Source organism: Ceratotherium simum, chromosome 33 (genome assembly GCF_057802395.1).
Source record: "Ceratotherium simum simum isolate JZ-2026a chromosome 33, ASM5780239v1, whole genome shotgun sequence".
Lineage (NCBI taxonomy): Eukaryota > Metazoa > Chordata > Mammalia > Perissodactyla > Rhinocerotidae > Ceratotherium > Ceratotherium simum.
Genome location: NC_141932.1, coordinates 16,005,603 through 16,027,961, shown reverse-complemented (window position 1 = coordinate 16,027,961; position 22,359 = coordinate 16,005,603). Strand labels below are relative to the sequence as shown.

General features: G+C 47.4%; 1 protein-coding gene and 1 pseudogene across 3 annotated transcripts; both read left to right on the top strand.

The window, feature by feature from the left end:
- The first annotated feature begins 240 nt into the window (after positions 1-240).
- On the top strand, positions 241-11,964 carry LOC147912852 (MHC class I-like protein MILL1). 2 transcript variants are annotated; one of them, XM_087421513.1, is made up of 5 exons: positions 241-496; positions 4,936-5,199; positions 5,445-5,717; positions 6,842-7,120; positions 7,238-11,964. In XM_087421513.1, exons 2-5 carry the CDS (start codon positions 4,962-4,964, stop codon positions 7,339-7,341), a joined length of 894 nt encoding a protein of 297 aa, XP_087277639.1. In that variant the 5' UTR covers positions 241-496; positions 4,936-4,961; the 3' UTR covers positions 7,342-11,964. The 2 variants fall into 2 exon arrangements, with proteins under 2 accessions (XP_087277639.1, XP_087277638.1); XM_087421512.1 differs by lacking the exon at positions 241-496 and adding an exon at positions 530-731.
- A 78-nt stretch (positions 11,965-12,042) lies between these two features.
- LOC147912851 (MHC class I-like protein MILL1) lies at positions 12,043-18,877 on the top strand (annotated as a pseudogene). Its single transcript, XR_015549473.1, has 3 exons — positions 12,043-12,741; positions 17,956-18,219; positions 18,465-18,877. The product of XR_015549473.1 is annotated as an MHC class I-like protein MILL1 (transcript).
- The last annotated feature ends 3,482 nt before the right edge of the window (positions 18,878-22,359 follow it).

Here is a 22,359-nt window from a genome sequence, read left to right as displayed (position 1 = left end):
GTGATGGTGAGACCCTCCCCCACAGCAGTAGGATCTTGTTCTGGGCGAGACTGCAAGTTCCTCCTCTGCTCACAGCCTGCCTGCCAGGCTCACTTCCCTGGAGGAGAAGTCTCAGCCCTGACTGCTGACCTCCTTAGGGGGCTGAGACCCTCCCACTTCCTTTACCTAGGGAAGAAAGGAGAGGAGGAGGGGCTTAGTCTGAGGGGAGGGGTGGAGTGGTAGGGAGACTGGAGTTCCATAACTCAGCTTATGGGGAAGGGGCTTCTGAGCTCCACACACAGCAGACCCCACCCTGTTGTGGGACGGGGTCTCTCCTCAGCAGGGGCAGCCACAGCTGGACAGACACAGGGCTGGACTCAGACGGTCCCGTGGGTGGGGGCACAGAGACCCTGAACACCCGGGACCAGACAGACTTCAGCCCTCCACCTCCTCAGCCAGAGGGAATCTGGGACCCTTGAGGCACAGACTTGGGGTCCTGGGCAGAGATGATTTCGAGGTGGGGTCCTGGGGGCCTCTGGGGCTCGCCATACAACCAATCAGAGTAAGGGGGGCTGGGCCGTTAGTCTTTAACAAGACTGAAAACGAAAGAGGAAGCTGGAAAGGAATTCCTTTCAAATCGCTCACCCAGAACTCTACAGGAATGGGGGTGGTTTTCCCCGGGGTCCCCAGAGCCCTGAGCCACCTGCTGCTCCTGTTGTTGCTGCTGGAGGAGTCGAGGGGGTTCCCCCCCGGTGAGCGCCTGGGCGGCGGTGGGGGATGGGGGAGTCTGGGTGCGGATGGGGGACCGGGCTTTGTGTGCGGCTTGCGGGAGGAGAGGGGATGTTAGGACTTGCGGAGGGCGCGCTTGCAGGGGGCTCTACCGAAGGGGGCAGGGGCGTTTGAGGCGCCCGGCGGCGGCGGGGAGAGGGGATGTGGGGAGGGTCTGGCGGGTCCTCAGGGTGGTGTGGGCGCCGTGTTTCCTGGGACGGAGGGTCCGCAGGAGGCAGGTGAGGGTCTGGGGGGCTGGGAGGCGCGGGCGGGGAGGACGGTGAGGGTTCCCCGGAGACACGTGGAGAGGGGGGCAGTGAGTGTCCGGGGCACTCCGTGGGGAGCGATGTCTGGATGGGGTGTCCGCAGGGAGCCAGATGAGAGCCTGGGGCCCGTGGTGGGGGACGGTGAGGGTCTCTGGGGAAGGCAGGGAGACAGGTGAGGGTCTGGAGGAGGCAGTGTGGGGACGGGAAGTGTGGGAGGGGGGCTGCCATGAAACTAGCAGTGAGGGAAGGAAGTAGCAAGGAGCATGTGGGCGGCTATTGAGGGGGATGGTGGGTGTTTGTGTGTGTTGTGTGTGTGTGTGTGTGTGTGTGTGTGGTCCTCGTGAAGGAGGAAGGAGATCAGCAGGGAAGCTGGTATTTGGGAGCCATGGTGGGGATGGTGAGTATCTGGGGTCCACGGAAGGGGGCGGGAGGCTGAGGGGCTGCAGTATGGGGGTGGTAAAGGTCTGGGAAGGTGGACCAGAAGGGAGGCAGGTGATGGTCTTGGGGGGCATCAATTTGTGCTGGCCTTATGAAACGTATCTGGGGTGCTCTCTCGTGTTCCATCTTCTGCTGGAGTTTGTATAATACCATTTCAATCTTAAACATTTGTTAGAATTAACCAATGAAGCCATCTGGGCCTGGAGTTTTCTTGCTGGGAAATATTTAATCACGGCCTTAATTTCTTAATATTTGAGGGATTATTAACTTTTTCTTCTTATATCAGCTGTGGTAAGATGAATTGTTTTTTGAGAAATTTGTCCATTTTTATTGTATGTAACTTCTATTTCACTGATTTCTCCTTTTATCTTTATTATGTCTTTTGACTTTTGTTATGTATTCTATGTTCTTTCTCTAATGTCTTGAGCTTGAAGCTGAGCGGGTTCACTATTTAGTGTCTTTTTCTCTAATATCTGCATTTAAGGCTGTTACTTGCTCTCCAGTCACTACTTTAGCTGCACTCCCAAGGTGTGATATGTATTGTTTTCATTCTCATTCAGTTCAAAATATTTTGTAATTTCCCTTATGATTTCTTCTTTGACCCATGGACTATATCAAGTGTGCTGTTTAATTTCCAAGCAATTGGGGGTTTTCTAGATATCTTTTTTTAAAATTGATTTCTAGCTTATTACACAGTGGTCAGATAACATATTCCGAATGATTTCAATCCTCTGACACTTGTTGAATCACTCTTCATGTCTCAGGGTGTGGCTGATTTTGGCAAACGTTCCACGTGCACATAGAAATGCTGTCTGTTCGTGTGGGTCAACTGTGTCAAGTTAATTCTGTGGTCCAGACTGTGTACCGTACGGATTTTATGTCTGCTTGTACTCTGGTTATTGTGAGAGAACTGTTAATATCTCTCGAAGTGTTTTGGATCTGTCTCTCCTTTTAGTTTTGCTAATTTTGCTTTATGTATCTAAAGCTGTGTAATTGGAAACATACAGATTTATGATGGTGAAATCTCCCATTGCAGGGGCCTCTCTTTACTCCCAAAATGTTTTTTGTCTTAAAACCTGATGTGATGTTAGCAGAGCGATGCCAGCCTTCTTCTGGTTAGAGATGGCATTTATATCGTTTTTCCATCCTTTCCATTTCAGTCTTCTGATGTCTTTGTGTGACTCTTATAAGCAACATAATTTGATTTTGTGATTTTTTTCTTTTAATTGTGTCTGACGACTTGATTCTTTTACATGGAGTTTTTGGTACACTCACATTAATGTAATTACTGTTATGTTTAGGTTTATATCTACCATCTCGCTCTATATCTTCTATTCAGCTAATCTGTTTGTTCGTTTTTTTCTCCTTTTCTTTCCTTCTTTTGGATATCTAGCTTTTTCAATACTCTATTTTTTTCTTCTATTAATTTGTTAATTGTACATCTCTTACTCTTCTCACAGTGGTAGTTTTAGAGAATATAGTATGTATTAGTATTGTAGTCAAGTACTAATTATGACTTTTAAGAATTCCTAGATATTACTAGACCTTTAAACTCCGTTTCCCACCACCCCAAACTCTCACATTATTGTTGTCATAAACTTTATTTTATTTATTTATTTTTTTTTGTGAGGAAGATCGGCCCTGAGCTGACATCTGCAAATCCTCCTCTTTTTGCTGAGGAAGACGGGCCCTGGGCTAACATTCGTGCCGATCTTCCTCTGCTTTATACGGGACGCCGCCACAGCATGGCTTGCCAAGCAGTGCGTCGATGCACGCCCGGGATCGGACCGGGCGAACCCCGGGCCGCCGCAGCGGAGAGCTTGCACTTAACCGGTTGCACCACCGGGCCAGCCCTGTTGTCATAAACTTTAGTTGTACATATAGTTAAATTCCACAGAACATGAAAATGATGGTTCTACTCCTTCAATATTCATCGGAAATACTCAAACAGTTGTTCTTTGGGGTTTCTGCCTGTGTTTGCTTCTTTCATTCTGGGATAACATCTCCTCTGCCTGAAGAGCTCCCATTGGCTTTTCCTTTAGTGCAGACCTGTTAGCAGCGCCTATGCACATTTTTTTTCTTAAACCATCTTTATTTTGACTTCCTTCCAGTATAATATTTTTCCTGGCTATAGATTTGTAAGGTAGTGATGATTTTATTTCAGCACTTGGAAGATGTCATTTCAGTGTGTTCTGCTTTCCATCATTTCTGTTGAGAAGTCAGCTCTAACGTTCTTATAAAATGCTCCCTAAAATTAATATGTCTTATTTTCGTTGGGTGTTTTTATTTCCAATGTTTCTCTCTGTCTCAGCTGTTCAGTATTTTGGCCATGATGTTCTCAGGGGGCTTTGTTTCTGTTTATCCTGCCTAACGCTTAGAGCCTCCTGAACGTGGTATTGATGTTTTGCATGTTCTAGACAATTCTTGGCTATTATCTCTTTGAATAATGCCAGTGTTGCCTTTTCTCTCTTCTCTCCTGAAACTCCAAGTGATACAGATGAGAGGGTTGCACATGTCACTTATGCTTAGCTTTCCCTTTTTCTCCTTTCATATTTCTCTAAGCTTCTCTTTATGTATATTCCATTTTCCTGTCCTCCAGCTCACTAATCCTGTTTTTCTCTGTCTAATCTGCTGCAGATCCCATCCAGTGAGTTCAAAACTTCAGATATTATGTATTTCATTTCTAGAATTCCCATTTTATCTTTATATATTGCAGTTCTCTGGTGGTGAAATCCTCGTTCCTTTCAAATATGTTGCCCATTTTCTTAAACATATTAATATTAAAATTTTGTCTGCTAATACCAACATGGGGATCATTTGCAGGTTGGCTCCAATTCTCTGGGATCTTCTATATTTCTTGATTACCAGTCTTGCCTTCCTGCCCCTTTGGTGTCAACAAATTCACGATGAATCTAGCACGTTACCTACTATACACCAGTTTGGCTTCAGTTGATGTTATTTTCCACCCAGAAAGGTTTATTCTTTTCCTCGGACAACAGATGATACCAGGGCCTTATCGCCTCAATTCAATCAGGATCGACCTGGGTCAGCACAAGGTCACAGTTCTAGTAGGATTCTGTAATCGGCATGTGACCTTCAGAGGTTTCAGCTGAGGGCCTGGCAGTTCTGTTCTTGGTCCTTGAAAGACTGTGGGAGATTTCTGTTCTGCCTTTTGGAGTTTCCCGGTTTTCTGCCTTGTGCAGTATGATCGCTCAGTCGTATCTTCTTCTGTCTCTCTGCCCAAATATACTCCTGCCTTCTCTTCCCCCTCTTAACGCCTCTCTAATCTCTTTCCACCCTAATCTTTTTGCCGGACCCTCTCTTCCTCTCATCCTGTCCATCACAAAACACTCTGCTTGGTTCCTTGCACTCACCTCTGGGATGGGTCAGGACAGAGCAGCCTGATTTAAATGACTCAAGACAGAGGCAGCTGTTAGAAACCTTGAATTGGCCGGCGAATCACCCACGTGTCCTCCTCCCTCAGGAACCCACACTCTCCGCTATGACCTCATGGCCCTGTCCCTGGACAGACCTGAGAAGCCCCAGTTCCTGGCCCTGGGATACTTTGATGATGAGCTCTTCCTGCGCTATGATGGCAAGAGCCAGAGGGCAGAGCCCCGGGGTCTAGGGATCAAGATGGACCTGGGAGCTGAGACCTGGGAGAGAGAGACCAAGGACCTGAAGGAGAAGGAGCGGCAGCTCAGACAGTTGCTGACAGAGATCATGGGCCAGCAGGGCCAGGGCTCAGGTGAGTGGGGGCAGAGTCAGGGGCACGTGGGTCTGATTCTGGTCCCTGCCCTGTTTATCCTGCAGCAGGGGGAGGGGAGGGCACAGCAAGGCTGGAATTGCACAGATAGGTGAGGCCCCCCTGAGACTGCACCAGGTTCCTCACATTTGGGTGGTGGAGACGACATACCCCTCTGGGCGGGAGTCCTGTTGGGTGGAGAGATTCTGGGACAGTGAGGTGACAGGTCGCTGCCTGGGGTGGGCCAGGCCTTCACTCCCTCCAGGCCACACTGGGCTGTGAGCTCCAGGGAGACAGCACCAGAGGCTTCTGGCGCTTGGGCTACAAAGGGCAGGACTCCCTCACCTTCGATTCAGAGACCCTCACTTGGACGGTGGCCACACCCTCAGCCCAGCCCATCAAGAAGCTCTGGGAGACCCAAGGCTCCAAGGCTGATCTGGTTAAGATTTTCTTGCGTGTAACTTGTCCTGCCCAACTCTGGAGATACCTGGCCTCTTGGAGTGGCCTCCTAGACAATACAGGTACTGACCTGGGTGGGAGGGTCCACCCACTGAGTCTGCCCCCGGTTCCTACAAGAAAGAGAACTTTCCTCTTGCTCTCTGAGTGGCTTTCCTGCCCTGGTCTTAGGTTAGGTGCTGAGTTGTGACTGAATTGTCGGAGAGGCACACCCATGTGGGTGGGTGAGGGGTCTCCCGTGGACCCATTGCTGGTCCGTCAACTGGAGAAGTGTAGGGTCCTCCGGATGTGGGCCTGGATCTCAGACCTCAAGCCCCAGGCAGGCAGGAGAGGGAAAAATTTTCTGTCCAAGACTCTCATTCTCTGGGATGTTGACATTGGGGGGGGAGACATCTAGGTTTGACCTCCTTGGTGGAGGCCCTAGGATGGGGTCAACCTGGCTGGAAGCCATGATAGAACAGAATATTCTAGCTCTGGAGCAAGGGTCACATGTTCAAAGGCAAACCACCCAGAATCCTATTACCAGGGTCATTCCACTTTTGTTCTGCTTTCTCTTTTAGAAAAGTCCACCTTAAAGTTTCCTCCTCGTCTAAGTCTTGTGACAGAAAATAAAATGAAAGAGTAGATACTGTTGTGTGTGGGGGGCAGGGGAGCGGATGAAAATACCTATAATCCTCCAGAGGTCCCCAGAGGAATGTAAAGTCATGGACGAAAGAATAGGGCTGCAGGGCCAGCTGGCCATCCTTGTGGACAGTCCCTCCATCGCCCCCTGGTGCATGTGGAGCTGATTCTGTTGGGGAGGAAGGAGGTACATCTCCGAGGCCAGATTCTCACTCCCTGTAGAGCAGAGCAGCGCCTCTGCCCCATCCATGCCTACAAATTCTTCAAAACTGTGTGCTAAGCATCTTCAGGTGGATCCACTGGCCCCTGAGAGCAGGGAGTTCCTCTCCTCACAGGCTCTCCAGGTGGGCGAGGGCCGGACCCCTTAGAGGGTCCTGGGGCTGTTGGAGCAGCGTGGGGGCCTCCCACAGTCCTCTCTCCACTGGGGACGTAGCCCCCCTGGAGTGGTGGCTGGGGGTGAATGTGCACGGGTGATTTCTAAGGGCTGGCTGGTTCCTGCTCTTGATTCCCTGCAGTGGAAGGAGGGAGCCTCCTTGGCGTCACTGAACTCTGCTTTGTCTCCCCCCAGATCCCCCGTCAGTGACTGTGACCCGCAGTAAGAACCTGCTGGGCAAGGTCATCCTGAGGTGCTGGGCTTTTAGCTTCTATCCTCGGGGTGCCATCCTGACCTGGCTTCGGGATGGGGAGCCCATGCACCAAGGCACCTTTGGGCCTGGGGTCAGCCTGCCCAGTGGTGACGGGACCTACCAGACCTGGGTGGACACTCGGGTCCTCCCTGGAGAGGAGCAGATGTTCGCCTGCCACGTGGGACACTGCGGGCTGAACACCACGGTCCCTGCAGTCTCTGGTGAGGAGCTGGGGGAGCCCTCGGGGTCCAGGGAGCTGGAGGCAGAGTTGGTATAGGATCCTCGTGTGAAGAAGGGCCCACTGGGTATAATCGAAGCCCATTTCATGTGACCTCCAGGAACTCAAGGTCAGAGGGCTTCCTGTGCGGCTGCTCCTGCTGTGGCTCCTCTCGCTTTGTCCACTGTCGCTGCTGTGCTGTATTTGGTGGTGGTCGAAGCCTAGATGAGCAAACACACAGAGGATGTGAGAGCCCAGGTGAGAAGCACATGGGACAGTGAGGAGGACGGATCTGATTCTTTTCTGGGTGGTGAGTGGAGACAGCTCTCTTCCTGCTAAAAACAAGGCAACAGGCCCTAAACGGAGTCACTTATGCTAAGTCCCACGTCATCACCAAAGCAAGATTTCACTCAGTGACAGTTTAAGCTCTCCCAGACATGGAATTTTAAACCTCTCAACCAGGAATCTGCTCATCACTAGTCAGGTCATCTGCCTGATAGACCCCAGCCATCACCTAAAGAAAGGGGAGCTTGCAATAACCAAGCTGCCTTTTTGCCTAACATAACTTCCCTGTTCCTGCTGCCTTATGCCTAAAAATCTCTTGCCTTGGACAGCTCTTCGGAGATCCTTTCTATATGCTTGACAGGATACTGCCCGGTTCATGAATCTTTGAATGAAGCCAGTAAGATCTTTAAAATTTACTCAGCTGGATTTTGTTTTTTAACATATCTTACCCAGGAACAGGAAAAGAATAGACAAGCCATCTTCCTGTTTACAGGATGAGGGAGACAAGGTGTGTATTACGAAAACTGGCTGAAAAACAAAAAAGATAAAGACCCAACCATTTATCCTGCCTTTCCAATTCACATAAGAACTGGACCTGAAGACATTCACTTAGTTGAGAAAGAGAGGGTTTTTTTGTACAGAAGTAGTCCAAATAAGAAAGATAGAAAAGCAAAGGCAGAGTGACATTATTACCACTTGTGAGCCTAATGAATGAATGGATCTCAGCCGTAACCATCAACGGCTGCCAGCCTGGCCACTGGAGAGACAACTTGATGTTGTGCACTTCCTGGTGGAAAGACCCTTGATGTCACTCCATCATCGATTTACTGGAAACAGGAGGCAATTGACTGGAAACAGAGAATCAAGTTCAACCACATGGTGGACAGGTCCTTGGTGAAGGCACAGTCTTTGTGGAAAATTATAGGACAAACTACCTTATTCCTTCACCAAATAAACTGTCAGGAAACAAACAAACCAAAAAAAGATGGAGAGGGTACCTGAGGGTTACTGTAAATATTTAATATGATTACCTTTCCACCTTGTTATGAGAAGAAGTTAATCTTGTCAATTTGCTGTTTTCTTGTTTAACCTGAGGGGTAACTCAAGGGTCACAAGGATTTATGAGCTTGTTTTACAGAAGAAGGAGAATGCCTTCAAGGAAGTTACCATCACCAGATAACCAGCCCCCAGCTGCCGTTGATGTCCAAAAGTCAGATTTCCCAGTGGCTCATCAGGAGTGACCCCTTTGTTTCTCTGAAACTCCACCTCCCAAGCCCCTTAGCTCTATAAAACCCCCGTCTTTCTTCTCTTCTTAAGGTAGATTTGAGAGAACTTATTCTCCCACCTTCTTGTTTTGGCCAATTCGAATAAACCTTTCCCCACCTCCAAGCACTAATGTCTCAGTGATTGGCTGACTGCACATCAGGCACACAAACTTGAGATTAAGAGGTTCGGTATTAATTTTGGTGAGCCACCAGGAGTCTCATGCCTGTGGCTGGCCGGCTTCCTGGTGAGGGTTCGAGTGATCAGTGGCCCCCAGCAGCTGCCTGGGCTTCTTTGCCCAGGGGCCTTCCCCTGCTGCTCCATTCTTCCTGCTGGTGTCAGCCAGCCTCAACGAAATGCTTGCTTGGCGTGGAGAAATACATTGGACTTGGGTCTGCTTTTGATTTTGCATTTGTCAGGCGTCGGATTTTATCTTTGCGTGAGTGCACTGGTTGTGTGCAAGTCAGCTATGAGGAACACTAAATTGACCCCTACCTCTAGCTCCCTTGGTTACATTCTCCAAAATTTGGCAACTTTTAGCTACAAGCCCATGAAAAGGAAAAAGGTCATATTCTGTTATAACATCACATGGCCACAATGTTCTTAAGACTCTGGAGAAAACTGCCAGATCATGGGTCCTTAAATTGGAAAAACCTCTAAATTAGATAAATTTTTAGAGAGCTCTCATCATAATTGTTTTATTGGTACCTATGAAAAGACCAAATTAAAAAGGAAATGCAAAAAAAAAAATAATGACTAGCCTTAAGACTGACTCAGGCTGCAATTAAATTGAAAAAAATGTAAATGTATAAGAATTGATAAGATTATAAAGGTTGGAATGTTTGAGATAATTTTATATAAAGAGATTATATCAACTTTGCTTGAGTGTGTTTTGAAAATTGACATTATGTCTGGGTGAGAATGCCTCCCCTACCTAATATTATAAGACGTGTGGATGAGGTCCTAATGAAAGCTATGATTGGAGGTATAAGAGTTGGTGGAATTAAGTGATTACAGCTCTTTGGCATGATTGTGTTATAAATTGTATTGTGGGGATAGACATTGTGTCTCACTGGGGGAAACATTCCCCCAGTATTGATATGGTAAAACAGCATATAAATCTGCCCTTCAGACAATGTTAATTAAACGTACTAAAGGAAGTCAATAAGTCAATAGGGTTGCCCGAGCCCATACAGTGTGAGATGTTTTTCTACCTGCTGATTATAGCGAACATTAAGAGCTCTTTTTAACTGTTTAAAGTAAGTGAGCTTTGGCAAATTAAAGCTTGTTTAAGTTTGTTGGTTTGATTGAAATAGGCATGTCCTCATTTTCAGAGAGATTCATGGAAAGGACTCTGACACTTGCTCTAGAATACAAGTTTCTGATGAACTTTCAGATCATAAAACTGAACTGAGTGAGAAATTACAGAACTCTAATGGAGAAACTGATGACTTCATGAAACTGCTAACAAAAGATAGTTATGGGACTAACTGAACTGATGATTATAATTTTTATGACTTTCATTTGAAATATTGCCGATTTTTTAATGTTTTGTTTTTTCAGATTTAAGAAAACCTTTTTCTCTTTTCTCTTAAGCTAACTATGGCTTATACCAGTTTGTAAATTATATCTTTGTAAGCAGAATTGAAACATTTATCTTTTTCTCCCTACCTGATCCCTCCCGAATTTAGAAATTATTAGTGAGTGAATATTCTTATTCTCATGGCAATATAGTTATTTGCATAAGTTCAATAAGAATCTGTTCTCCTCGTAATGGGATGCAATTGGAAACATTGGTAATATCACCAAGCTTTGACTGGAATGTCACATTTGAGAGAAACATGCATAGACTCTGATTTGACCAGATGGCTAAGGGAGAAAGATTGACTTTATGAAATAAAGCCCCTTGGAAATACTGGCCTGGTATCTTGCTTACACGGTTCCCAGCAACCTTACAAGGTGAGTAAAGAAGGTCACTGCCCTGGCAGGTGCAAAGAACTTCAGGATATTTTGGGGAATCACAAGAGAGGAAATCACTCAAATCTATGGGTTTTGCAGAGGGAGTCTGATAACAGGTCTTTGGATTGGCTTTCCTGGCCTTGAGAGGCCTTTAAAGTTTTTTCTGAGATTTCCTTATAAAAAGTTCCAGCAAAGTAGATTTAAAAGAATCTATATGATCACTTGCTATTCTTGCTGTACTTATGTAAATAATTGGGCCAAACCAACCAATTAGTCTTAATTTGGCTGTCTTTGGTAAAAAAAATAAAGAGGGTGATTTCAAAGAGAAAAATTAGGTTTTAGTAGAAACAATAATACACACTCATAGATATTAGATTCTAGTTCTGTAAATTGTCTTTGAGGTTTCTGTTTTCTATCTGTAACTGGCTATTATGCTTCCTCGTTGACTTTGACTCCCAAGCCTAGAAAGACAATTGGATTATTAGAATTTCTCAGATGTTGGCAAATGCAAGTAATCTTTCTAGAAGTTGGATATGTCATCCCAAAAATTATTCAGTGCAAGACCATGAGGACCCCTTGATAATTCTTGTTTATATTGTCTAGACTGGCTTTCAGGACTGTTCTCTTGGATTCCACAAGGGACTAGATCTATTCTTCAGGGACTATTAAAATTTGAGTTGTCTACAGTTCTTATTCTTCTGATTTGATATATGATGATAAAATGTGCTTTTAAATGTTGTACTAAAACTGTTGAACAAGGTGCAAAAAATTTTATAATGCAAAATATAATCCAATGTCCAAGTGTTTTCAATCTAAGGTTGAAAATTTTCATTCCTCAGTTTCCCCATCTTCACCCCCTTTCCAGAGGAAGTAGCCAGAATGATTGACACCCCCCTTCCTACAAGAATGAGGAAAGGAAAAAAGACAATGGCGATTCAAGCCAGGTACCTGAGGGTTACTGTAAATACTCAGTAAGATTACCTTTCCACCTTGTTATGAAAAAAAGTTAATCTTGTCAATTTTCTGTTTCCTTGTTTAACCTGAGGGGTGACTCAAGGGTCACAAGGATTTATGAGCTTGTTTTACAGAAGAAAGAGAATGCCTTCAAGGAAGTATGATCACCGGATAACCAGCCCCCAGATGCCCAGAAGTCAGATTGTCCAAGGGCTTATTGGGAGTGAAACATGGATTTCCCCTTTGTTTCTCTGAAACTCCTCCTGCCAAGCCCCTTAGCTCTACAAAAGCCCCTGCTTTCTTCTCTTGTTAAGGTGAATTTGAGAGAACCTGTCCTCCTTGCCTTCCCGTTTTGGCCAAGTCGAATAAAGCTTTCTCCATCTCTAAGCACCAGTGTCTCAGTGATTGGCTTACTGAACATCGGGCACCCGAATGTGAGATTAAGAAGTTTCGTATCAGATAGACTAAAAGGTGTTTAATAGACTTTGAATGACCGCTGACAAAGGTCATTAAAAAAGCAGAGGTCTAACTGCTCTGCAGACTTTACGACCCCTGCTTGTGCATGTACCTCCCAGCTGCTGTGAGATGATAACTGCTTTTTTGAGTTCCTTAGGATGACCCCCGAACAGAGAATCTATGCTGATAGCCATCATCAGTGAAAACTGAAAGATCTGATATGGTACTCCCAGTCTGTAACACCAGAAGGTCAACATTCCTAACCCCCTCCCCAATAACCCAATGGCCTATATAGCTGCTGTAAGATTTTGTGCCCCCTTAAGATGGTTCTTTTGGACATGAGTTGGCCATCTTCCCTCTTGCCAGCAAGCTGTAATAAAAGTCCTTTTTCTCCTACCACTATTCCTCTTGACTATTGGCACGTCTTGCGGGAAGCAGAAGGCCCCACGTTAGGCGGTAACAAGCTGATGGCAAGATGGGTCTTGGGCAGCACTGGGGCTCACCATGCACCCAATCAGAGTAAGGTGAGCTGGGCTGTTAGTCTTTAAGAAGATCGAAAACGAAATAGGAAGCTGGAAATGAAACGCTTTCGAATTGCTCACCCAGAGCTCTACAGGAATGGAGTTAGTGTACCTGTGGTCCCCAGAGCCCTGAGCCACCTGCTTCTCCTGTTGCTGCTGCTGGAGGAGTCCCAGGGGTTCCCCCCTGGTGAGCACCTTGGCGGCAGTGGGGGATGGGGGGAGTCTGGGTGCAGATCGGGGACCGGGCTTTGTGTGGGGCTGGCGGGAGGAGAATGGGACGTTAGGACTTGTGGAGGGTGCACTTGCTGGGGGCTCTATCAAAAGGGGGCAGGAGTGTTTGAGGGGCGTAGTGGCAGGGACAGGGGATGTGGGGTGGGTCTGGCGGGTCCACAGCGTGGTGTTGTGGGTGCCGTGTTTCCTGGGACTGAGGGTCTGCAGCGGCATGTGACTGTCTGGGGCCTGGGAGGAGGTGGTGAGTGTTTGTAGGACCTGGAGGCTCAGGCAGGGCGGACAGTGAGGGTTCCCCAGAGACACGTGGAGAGGAGGGCAGTGAATCTGAGGCACTCCGTGGTGGGGGGGGTGATGTCTGGATGGGGTGTCCATAGGGAGTCAGGTGAGTGCCTGGGGGCTGTGGTGGGGGACAGTGAGGGTCTCTGGGGATGGCAAGGAGGCAGGTGAGGGTCTGGAGGAGGCCATGTTGGGACAGGAAGTGTGGGGGGGCAGCTGCGATGAAACTAGCAGCGAGTGAGGGAAGTAGCAAGGAGCATGTGTGCGGTCACAGAAGGGGATGGCAGTGTGTGTGTCCTCCTCGTGAAGGGGGAAGATCAGCAGGGCAGCTGGTGTTTGGGAGCCATGGTGGGGGATGGTGAGTATCTGGGGTCCTCAGAAGGGGACAGGTGTCTGAGGGGCTGCAGTATGGGGATGGTAAAGTTCTGGTAAGGCGGACTGGCAGGGAGGCAGGTGAGGGTCTTGGGGGGCATCAGATTTGTGCTGGCCTTATGAAACATATCTGGGGTACTCTTCTTACCTAACCCAGTGGGCTTGCCTCCTGGTGAGTTAAATAAGGCTCTACACCAGTTGAAGTTGTTTCACAAAGTAAAGTGTATCTGCAGCAAATAGGAGGCCATGGGGAATCATTTCCAAAGTCATGGCATCCCTGAACAAAGGGAAGCAGGAACTTTTATTTCTGTTGGGGAAGGAACTTTCAAAAGGGAGAGGCAGGTATTCACTTGCACAGGCTCAGCTGGAGAACATGCTTCCACATAATGAGACCTAAGCTCCACCTGGAGAGATCTTTGGATTAACAATATGGCTAGGGGCCGGCCAGCGGTGCAGCGGTTAAGTGCGCATGCTCTGCTTCATGTCCTGGGGTTCGCAGATTTGGATCCCATCCCGGGCACACAGCGACCCACCACTTGTCAAGCCGTGCTGCGGCGGCATCTCATATAAAGTGGAGGAAGATGGGCACGGATGTGAGCCCAGGGCCAGTCTTCCTCAGCAAAAAGAGGAGGATTGGCAATGGATGTTAGCTCTGGGCTAATCTTCCTCACAAAAAAAGAAAAAAGGAAAAGAAACACCTTGGAAAAACAGTTAATTGCTACCAAACCCACCTTTGAGTTTCTAGAGGCCTCGTTGGTGACACTCTCCTATGTTCCATCTTCTGCTACCGTTTGTATAACACTATTGTTTTAATCTTAAACATTTGTTAGAATTAACCAATGAAGCCATCTGGGCCTGGAGTTTTCTTGCCTGGGAAATATTTAATCATGGCCTTAATTTCTTAATATTTGAGGGACTATTGACTGTTTCTTCTTATATGAGCTTTGGTAAGATGAAATATTTTTTAAGAAATTTGTCTCTTTTTATTGTATGTAATTTTCTACTTCACTGATTTCTCCTTTTATCTTTATTATATGTTTTGACTTTTGTTATGTATTTTATTTATTTATTTATTTATTTATTTATTTATTTATTTATTTGAGAGGAAGATCAGCCCTGAGCTAACATCCATGCCAATCCTCCTCTTTTTGCTGAGGAAGACAGGCCCTGAGCTAACAACTATTGCCTATCCTCTGCCTTTTTTTTTCCCCCTTTTTCCCCCCAAAGCCCCAGTAGATAGTTGTATGTCATAGCTGCACATCCTTCTAGTTGCTGTATGTGGGACGCGGCCTCAGCATGTCCAGAGAAGCGGTGCGTCGGTGCGCGCCTGGGATCTGAACCCTGGCCGCCAGTAGTGGAGCGCTCACACTTAACCGCTAAGCCCCGGGGCCGGCCCTGTTGTGTATTTTATGTTCTTTTTCTAATGTCTTGAGCTGGAAGCTGAGAGGGTTCACTATTTAGTCTTTCCTTTTTTCCAATATATGCATTTAAGGCTGTTAATTGTTCTCCAGTCACTACTTCAGCTGCACTCCCAAGGTGCAATATGTATTGTTTTTGTTCTCACTCAGTTCAAAATGTTTTGTAATTTCCCTTATGATTTCTTCTTTGACCCATGGATTATATCAAGTGTGCTGTTTAATTTCCAAGCAATTGGGGCTTTTCTAGATATCTTTTTTTTAAATTGATTTCTAGCTTATTACCACAGTGATCAGATAACATATTCTGAAAGGTTTCAATCCTCTGACACTTGTTGAATCTTTCTTCATGTCTCTGTGTGGCTGATTTTGGCAAATGTTCCCTGTGCACATAGAAATGTCATGTGTTCCATATGGGTCAACACTGTCAAGTTAATTCTGTGGTTCAGACTGCATACCTTACGGATTTTATGTGTGCTTGTTCTCTTGTTATTGTGAGAGAGGTGTTAACATCTCTCGAAGTGTTTTGGATCTGTCTCTCCTTTTAGTTTTGCTAATTTTTGCTTTAAATATTCTAAAGCTAAATAGCTGGAAACACTCAGATTTATGATGGTGAAATCTCCCGTTGCATGGGCCTCTCCTTACTCTAATAGTGCTTTTTGTCTTAAAACCTGCTCTGATGTTAGTGGAGCGATGCCAGCCTTCTTCTGTTTAGAGCTTACATTTATATCATTTTTCCATCCTTTCCATTTCAGTCTTCCGATGACTTTGTGTGACTCTTATAAGCAACATAATTTGATTTTGTGATTTTTTTCTTTTAACTGTATCTGATAACCTTATTCTTTTACATGAGGTTTTTAGTCCCCTCACATTAATGTAATTACCATTATGTTTGGGTTTATATCTACCATCTCACTCTATATCTTCTATTTAGCCAATCTATTTGTTCTTATTTTTCTCCTTTTCTTTCCTTCTTTTGGATGTCTAGCTTTTTCAATACTCCATTTTTTCTTCTATTAATTTGTTAATCGTACATCTCTTACTCTTCTCACAGTGGTCATTCTAGAGATTATAATATGTATTAGTATTGTAGTCAAGTACTAATTATGACTTTTAACAATTCCCAGATATTGCTAGACCTTTAAACTCCATTTCACATCCCCCCAAACTCTCACATTATTGTTGTTGTAAATTTTAGTTGTACATATACTTTAAATTCCACAGAACATGAAAATGATGGTTCTGTTCCTTCAATATTCATCGCATCTACTCACATAGTTGGTCTTTGGGCTTCCTGCCTGCGTTTGCTTCTTTTATTCTGGGATAATATCTCCTCTGCCTGAAGAGCTCCCATTGGCTTTTCCTTTAGTGCAGACCTGATAGCAGCGACTGTGCACATTTTTTTTTCTTAAACCATCTTTGTTTTGACGTCCTTCCAGTATAGTACTTTTCCTGGCTATAGATTTGTAACTTTGTGATGATTTTATTTCAGGACTTGGACGATGTCATTTCATTGTGTTCTGCTTTCCATTATTTCTATTGAAAAGTCATCTCTGATGGTCTTATAAAATGCTCCCTAAAAGTAATATGTCTTATTTTCTCTGGGTGTTTTTATTTGCAATGTTTCTGTCTGTCTTGGCTGTTCAATATTTTGGCCATGATGTTCTCAGGTGGCTTTGTATCTGTTTATCCGGCTTAAAGCCGAGAGCTTCCTGAACCTGGTCTTTGGTCTTTCATCTGTTCTGGACAATTCTTGGCTATTATGTCCTTGAATAATGCCAGTGTTGCATTTTCTCTCTTCTCTCCTGAAACTCCAGTGATACAGATGAGAGGGTCACACATGTCACTTATGCTTAACTTTCCCTTTTTCTCCATTCATATTTCTCTAAGCTTCTGTTTTTGTATTTGCCATTTTCTCATCCTCCCGCTCACTAATCCTGTTTTTCTTTGTCTAATCTGCTGCAGATCCCATCCAATGAGTTCAAAACTTCAGATATTGTGTATTTCATTTCTAGAATTCCCATTTTATTTTTAAACATTTCGGTTCTCTGGTGAAATCCTCTTTCCTTTCAAATATTTTGCCCATTTTCTTAAACATATTAATATTAAAATTTTTTCTGCTAATAGCAACATCTGGATCGTTTGCAGGTCGGCTCCAATTCTCTGGGATCCTCTCCATTTCTTGATTACCAGTCTGGTATTCCTGCCTTTTTGAAGGTCAACAAATTCACATTGAATCCTGGACGTTACCTACAATACATCCGTCTTGGTTTCAGTTTATGTCATTTTCCACCCTGGTAAAGTTTATTCTTTTCCTCAGTTCAGTAGAAAATACAAGGGCCTTCTGCCTCAATTCAATCAGGATCGACCTGGGTCAGCACAAGGTCACAGTTCTAGTAGGATTCCGTAATTGGCACTGTGACTTTCAAAGGTTTCACCTTAGAGCCTGGCAGTTCTTCCCTTCTCAGTACTGAAAGAACGTGGGAGATTTCAGTTCTGCCTTTCGGAGGGCCCCAGTCTCCTGCCTTGTGCAGCTGTGATCTCTCAGTTGTGATCTCTCAGTTGTGTCTGCTTCTGTCTCTGTGCCCCTATACACTTCTGCTTTCTCTTCCACCTCTTAACGCCTCTCTAACCTCATCCACCCTAATCTTTTTGCCTGACCCTCTCTGCCTCTCGTCCTGTCCATCACAAAGCACTCTGCTTGGTTCCTTGCACTCACCTCTGGGTTAGGTCAGGACAGAATAGCCTGATTTAAATAACTCAAGACGGGGGCGGCCCTTGGCATAGCGGTTAAGTGCACGCGTTCTGCTGCTGACAGCCCTGGTTTGGATCCTGGGTGCACACCGATGCACCGTCTGTCAGGCCATGCTGTGGCGGCGTCCTATATAAAGTGGAGGAAGATGGGCACAGATGTTAGCCCAGGGCCGGTCTTCCTCAGCAAAAAGAGGATTAGCATGGATGTTAGCTCAGGGTTGATCTTCCTCACAAAAAAAAAAATAATAAAATAAAAAATAAGTAAATAAATAAATAAATCACTCAAGACAGAGGCAGCTGTTAGAAACCTTGAACTTGGCAGGGCGAATCACCCACGTGTCCTCCTCCCTCAGGAACCCACACTCTCCGCTACGACCTCATGGCCCTGTCCCTGGACAGGCCTGGGAAGCCCCAGTTCCTGGCCCTGGGGTACTTTGATGATGAGCTCTTCTTGCGCTATGATGGCGAGAGCCAGAGGGCAGAGCCCCGGGGTCTAGGGATCAAGATGGACCTGGGAGCTGAGACCTGGGAGAGAGAGACCAAGGACCTGAAGGAGAAGGAGCGGCAGCTCAGACAGTTGCTGACAGAGGTCATGGGCCAGCAGGGCCAGGGCTCAGGTGAGTGGGGGCAGGGCCAGGGGCACGTGGGTCGGAGTCTGGTCCCTGCCCTGTTCATCCTGCAGCTGGGGGAGGGGAGGGCACAGCAAGGCTGGAATTGCACAGGGAGGTGAGGCCCCCCTGAGACTGCACCAGGTTCCTCACATTTGGGTGGAGGAGACGACATACCCCTCTGGGCGGGAGTCCTGCTGGGTGGAGAGGTTAAGGGACAGTGAGGTGACGGGTCACTGCCTGGGGTGGGCCAGGCCTTCACTCCCTCCAGGCCACACTGGGCTGTGAGCTCCAGGGAGAGAGCACTAGAGCCTTCTGGCGCTTGGGCTACAACGGGCAGGACCAGGACTTCCTCACCTTCAACTCGGAGACCCTCCCATGGATGGTGGCCAACCCTCAGACCAGCGTATCAAGAAGCTCTGGGAGACCCAAGGCCCCAGGGCTGATCTGGTTAAGATTTTCCTACATGTGACTTCTTGGGGTTTGATAGGGGTGCCTGACACCAGGGCCTGCTCGCCCTTTCCAGAGGGCTGGTCCCAGGACTGATGGAGGCCCCTGGCTGGGTGCTTAGTGTCTGAGTCCCGTGTCTGTAATCAACAGAGGGGCCTCCTATCAGGATCTTCCCTACACAGAGGAAACTGAGCAGAGGCAATTCAACCAATGGGGTTTCTACATCTCTTATTTCCCATGAGAACGTGAGTGTCCTCTGGTGTCGGGAGGAGACAGAGTCTCCAACACCTGGGTACATGGCTGTGGCCCTGGCAGGGCTAGTCTTTGGTGTCACAGAGTTTTAAGTGCAGTAGAGGCAGCAGACTGGTCCCTCGACAGTGACAACGAGACTGGGCAGAGCAGAGGCAGCTGGCTGTAGGATTTTTGCTGGTGGTGCTGGTGGTTTGTGGTGCCTAGTGATCCCTGCTGGATGCAGAACAGCCCCTCAAGCAGGAATGTATATTAAATGTATAATGTATATATAATAAACTATATTTCATGTACTAATGTACATGAAATAAAGTTTATTACACACACAGAAGACAACAACAGGATTCCCCAAGGAGAAGTCTCAGTTTTCATCCGGAAGGAAGTGGGGTCATTAGCTTTGGCTTTTATTTTTGGTTAGGAGTGGGTCAGGTCTTGTTTCTTATGGTTTGAGCTTCCTGTAGGGGTGAAGGGAGGGAGCCTGCAGACTTTCAGAGCTGGCCAGGAAGTGAGGCTGAAGGGAGCGCCTGTGGCTTGAAAGCTGTCAGAGAGAAACATCCTGAAGGTGTCTCCCTCTTGGTTACAGAGAGTTGAACAAGGCTATCGGTAAGGGCGTCTTTGACACTTTGAGGAGGGGCAGAGGCAGGATTTGAAACCAGGGCTGCCTGACTCCAAGGCCTCAGGGCTGTTGAGTTAGCGATCTCAGGGTCCACACATCTCAGGACCAGCCACTGCCCTCCAACACGGCCTCCGAGCCCCTTGCCCTGTCTTGTCTCCCTCCACATTCCTGCCTCAGAGCCTGACTCAGCCACCCTGAGACACCAGGCTCCAGGCTCCAGCTGGGCTCCTCCTGCCCCAGAGATGCCAACTCCAGCCCTGCCCTGGGCATTGTGCTCCTCTCTCTCACCCTGGCTCCAGGATCAACCTCACTCTCTTCATAGCACAGACAACCAGGCTGGGTTCCAAGCCAGCCTGCAGCCTATTCAGGAAACGCCTGGAACCAAGGAAATGACAGCTGGATCCCTTCCTGGATGACATGATGGGTAGTTTAAGTCAGTGGCTCTTAGGAAAGGAGGTGAGCCCGGGGCTGGAGCCATCTCCATCCCTCTGCTTACTAACTGTTGACTTCCACTCCCCAGGAAGAACTGATATCACAGCATCATGCGGCTTGCACACAGTCCAAAAGAAAGTTTCTTTAAATAACAATCGACAAGATTCCCTGTAGTGCACACTCTTCTATTTTCTAATCTGTTTTTTCTTTCAAATTTTGAAACCATAGCAGGTAGGGACTGCTCAACTTTTTCTACAACCTATTAGAGGTCTGGAAACCACTGCTCTACCTGCAGCTGTAGGGACAGGAGGCTAAAAGAGCAGAGAGAGATGGGGCTGGGCGGGGCGTGTGCTGCCCCCACTCCCCATGGAGAGACTCAGACGTTTAGGACACTGGCAATTGCACAATTATTTCTGCTGCAGCAGCCTCCTGCTTGGTCTCCTGTCTCCTGTCTCAACTCCGTGTCCACCCTCCTCACAGCAGACAGACATGGGGACGTGCCACAAATCTGACTGTAAGTCGACTGGAGAGTCAGGTTGCCCAGGTTCTTGGTCAGCATAAGACGGGAATTCAGACACTGACACAACAGCAACAGCAAGCAAGCAAAGATTTACTAGAGGAAAGGTCAGATACACTCCAAATGAGTAGCTGACACTGCCAGAGAGCACATCAGCCCCGAGTCTTGCGTTAATTTTTTTTTTATTTGAGCTGTTTAGAAGGGAATTAGCATTATGTGATTATCTGCCAATAATGGCTTTTCCCCCACCCACACATTGGGAGTGGGAGTTCTTGATGTTCAAGGGGAATCTCTGGAACTGTCATGGCAGTCATCCCCCTCAGAAGGGGAGCTAATGCACATGGAATTTGTATGTAAATTAAAGAAAAGTCCATGTCCTCTAGAGGTGTACGGCAGAAGCCTTTGTGTGTGCTGTTTGCGCACCCATTATTTTTATCGTCACGGTTGATGGCCTCAGACTCAGTGGTGGTGTCAGGCAGGTCTCAGTTCCCCTTTATCTGCATCTTGTAGGATGCCAGCAAGACGCTTCACTGATGCAGCAAGGTCTCCAGCCACGATCCTCTGCTCATGTCTACCTACCTACCTATCTCATGACCACTTCCATCTCCTGCTTATGACCCATTCGTGGCTCCCGGTGCACTGAGGATAAAATCCACAGTCCTCACGGAGGCCCACAAGGTGACCGCACCTGCCGGCCTCTCTCCCTGCCTGCCATCTGCCATCCCAGTGCTCAGCCTCCCTGAAATAGTTACAGTTCTCTCCCATTCTTAAAATCTCATCTCACAAGTCCCCTCCTGCAGATAGACACCTCTGACCCCTGTGTATCCCATCTAGCCCTGCTCACTCTAGGTCATCAGTGTCTGGGTGGCCTGTGTTCTCCACTGGAGAGTAAGACTCAGAAAGACAAGGCCTGTGCCTAAGTCACCATGTGTCCCCAGCATCATCTAGCTCAGGTCTGAGCACAAAGCAGATGCTCAGGGAATATTGAGTGAATAAATGGATGGATGGATGGATGGAAGGATGGATGGATGGATGGATGGATGGATGCATGGATGATGGATGAAAGCACTGTTTTCCACGTGTGTCTGACTGGATGTTTGCATCTTCACATAACTTCCCAGAATTGCTGCCTGAAGTCCTTTGCAAACCTCTTTCCCTTGCAGTTGTCTCCCCCACCCCTGTGTCCTCCTCATGTGATGTTTCTGCACAGCTGTGCCCTGTGGGGTCCCCCTGCTGGGGAAGGGTCGCAGCCTCCCCTTCTGACATGAGATGCGTCTCTCTCCTCCCACCCCATCATCATGAATGTGGCCCTGAGGGACTTGGGTGATTTCTGGGCCTGGAGGGGTCTGCCATTAGGGGCGTCCACTTGATCCTGTCATATTGGTCTTGAGGCCTGAGGCCTGTGGAGGCCCCTCCAGGCTCACTGTCAGCTTCCCTGGGCTTGCAGGCACCAGATGCCTTCCCTTCTCACCTGCACAGCGCCCTCCTACTGGAGCTCTTTCAGACCACCCAGAATCCCCTCCCCTGGGGCACCCCCACACACAAACACACTCACCAAGCAACAGCATCTCTGCCACATTCCTTCTGCAGCCTCCTCCCTGACCCCCTGACCTCCACCAGGCCCCAGACCGTCCCTCACAGCAGGATCTTTTCCCAAAGACCCTTTCCCAGGGCCCCTCAGCTGGACCTGGTGATGGTGAGACCCTCCTCACAGCAGTAGGATCTTGTCCTGGGCGAGACTGCAAGTCCCTCTGCTCACAGCCTGCCTGCCAGGCTCACTTCCCTGGAGGAAAAGCCTCAGCCCTGACTGGTGACCTCCTTAGGGGGCTGAGACCCTCCCACTTCCTTTACCTAGGGGAGAAAGGAGAGGAGGAGGGGCTTAGTC

Coding starts and splice junctions, on each gene's coding strand:
- LOC147912852 (XM_087421512.1), top strand. CDS start 641: ATGGGGGTGGTTTTCCCCGGGGTCCCCAGAGCCCTGAGCCACCTGCTG. Junction 732..4,935: donor GTCGAGGGGGTTCCCCCCCG/GTGAGCGCCTGG, acceptor CTCCTCCCTCAG/GAACCCACACTCTCCGCTAT. Junction 7,121..7,237: donor CACGGTCCCTGCAGTCTCTG/GTGAGGAGCTGG, acceptor TGTGACCTCCAG/GAACTCAAGGTCAGAGGGCT.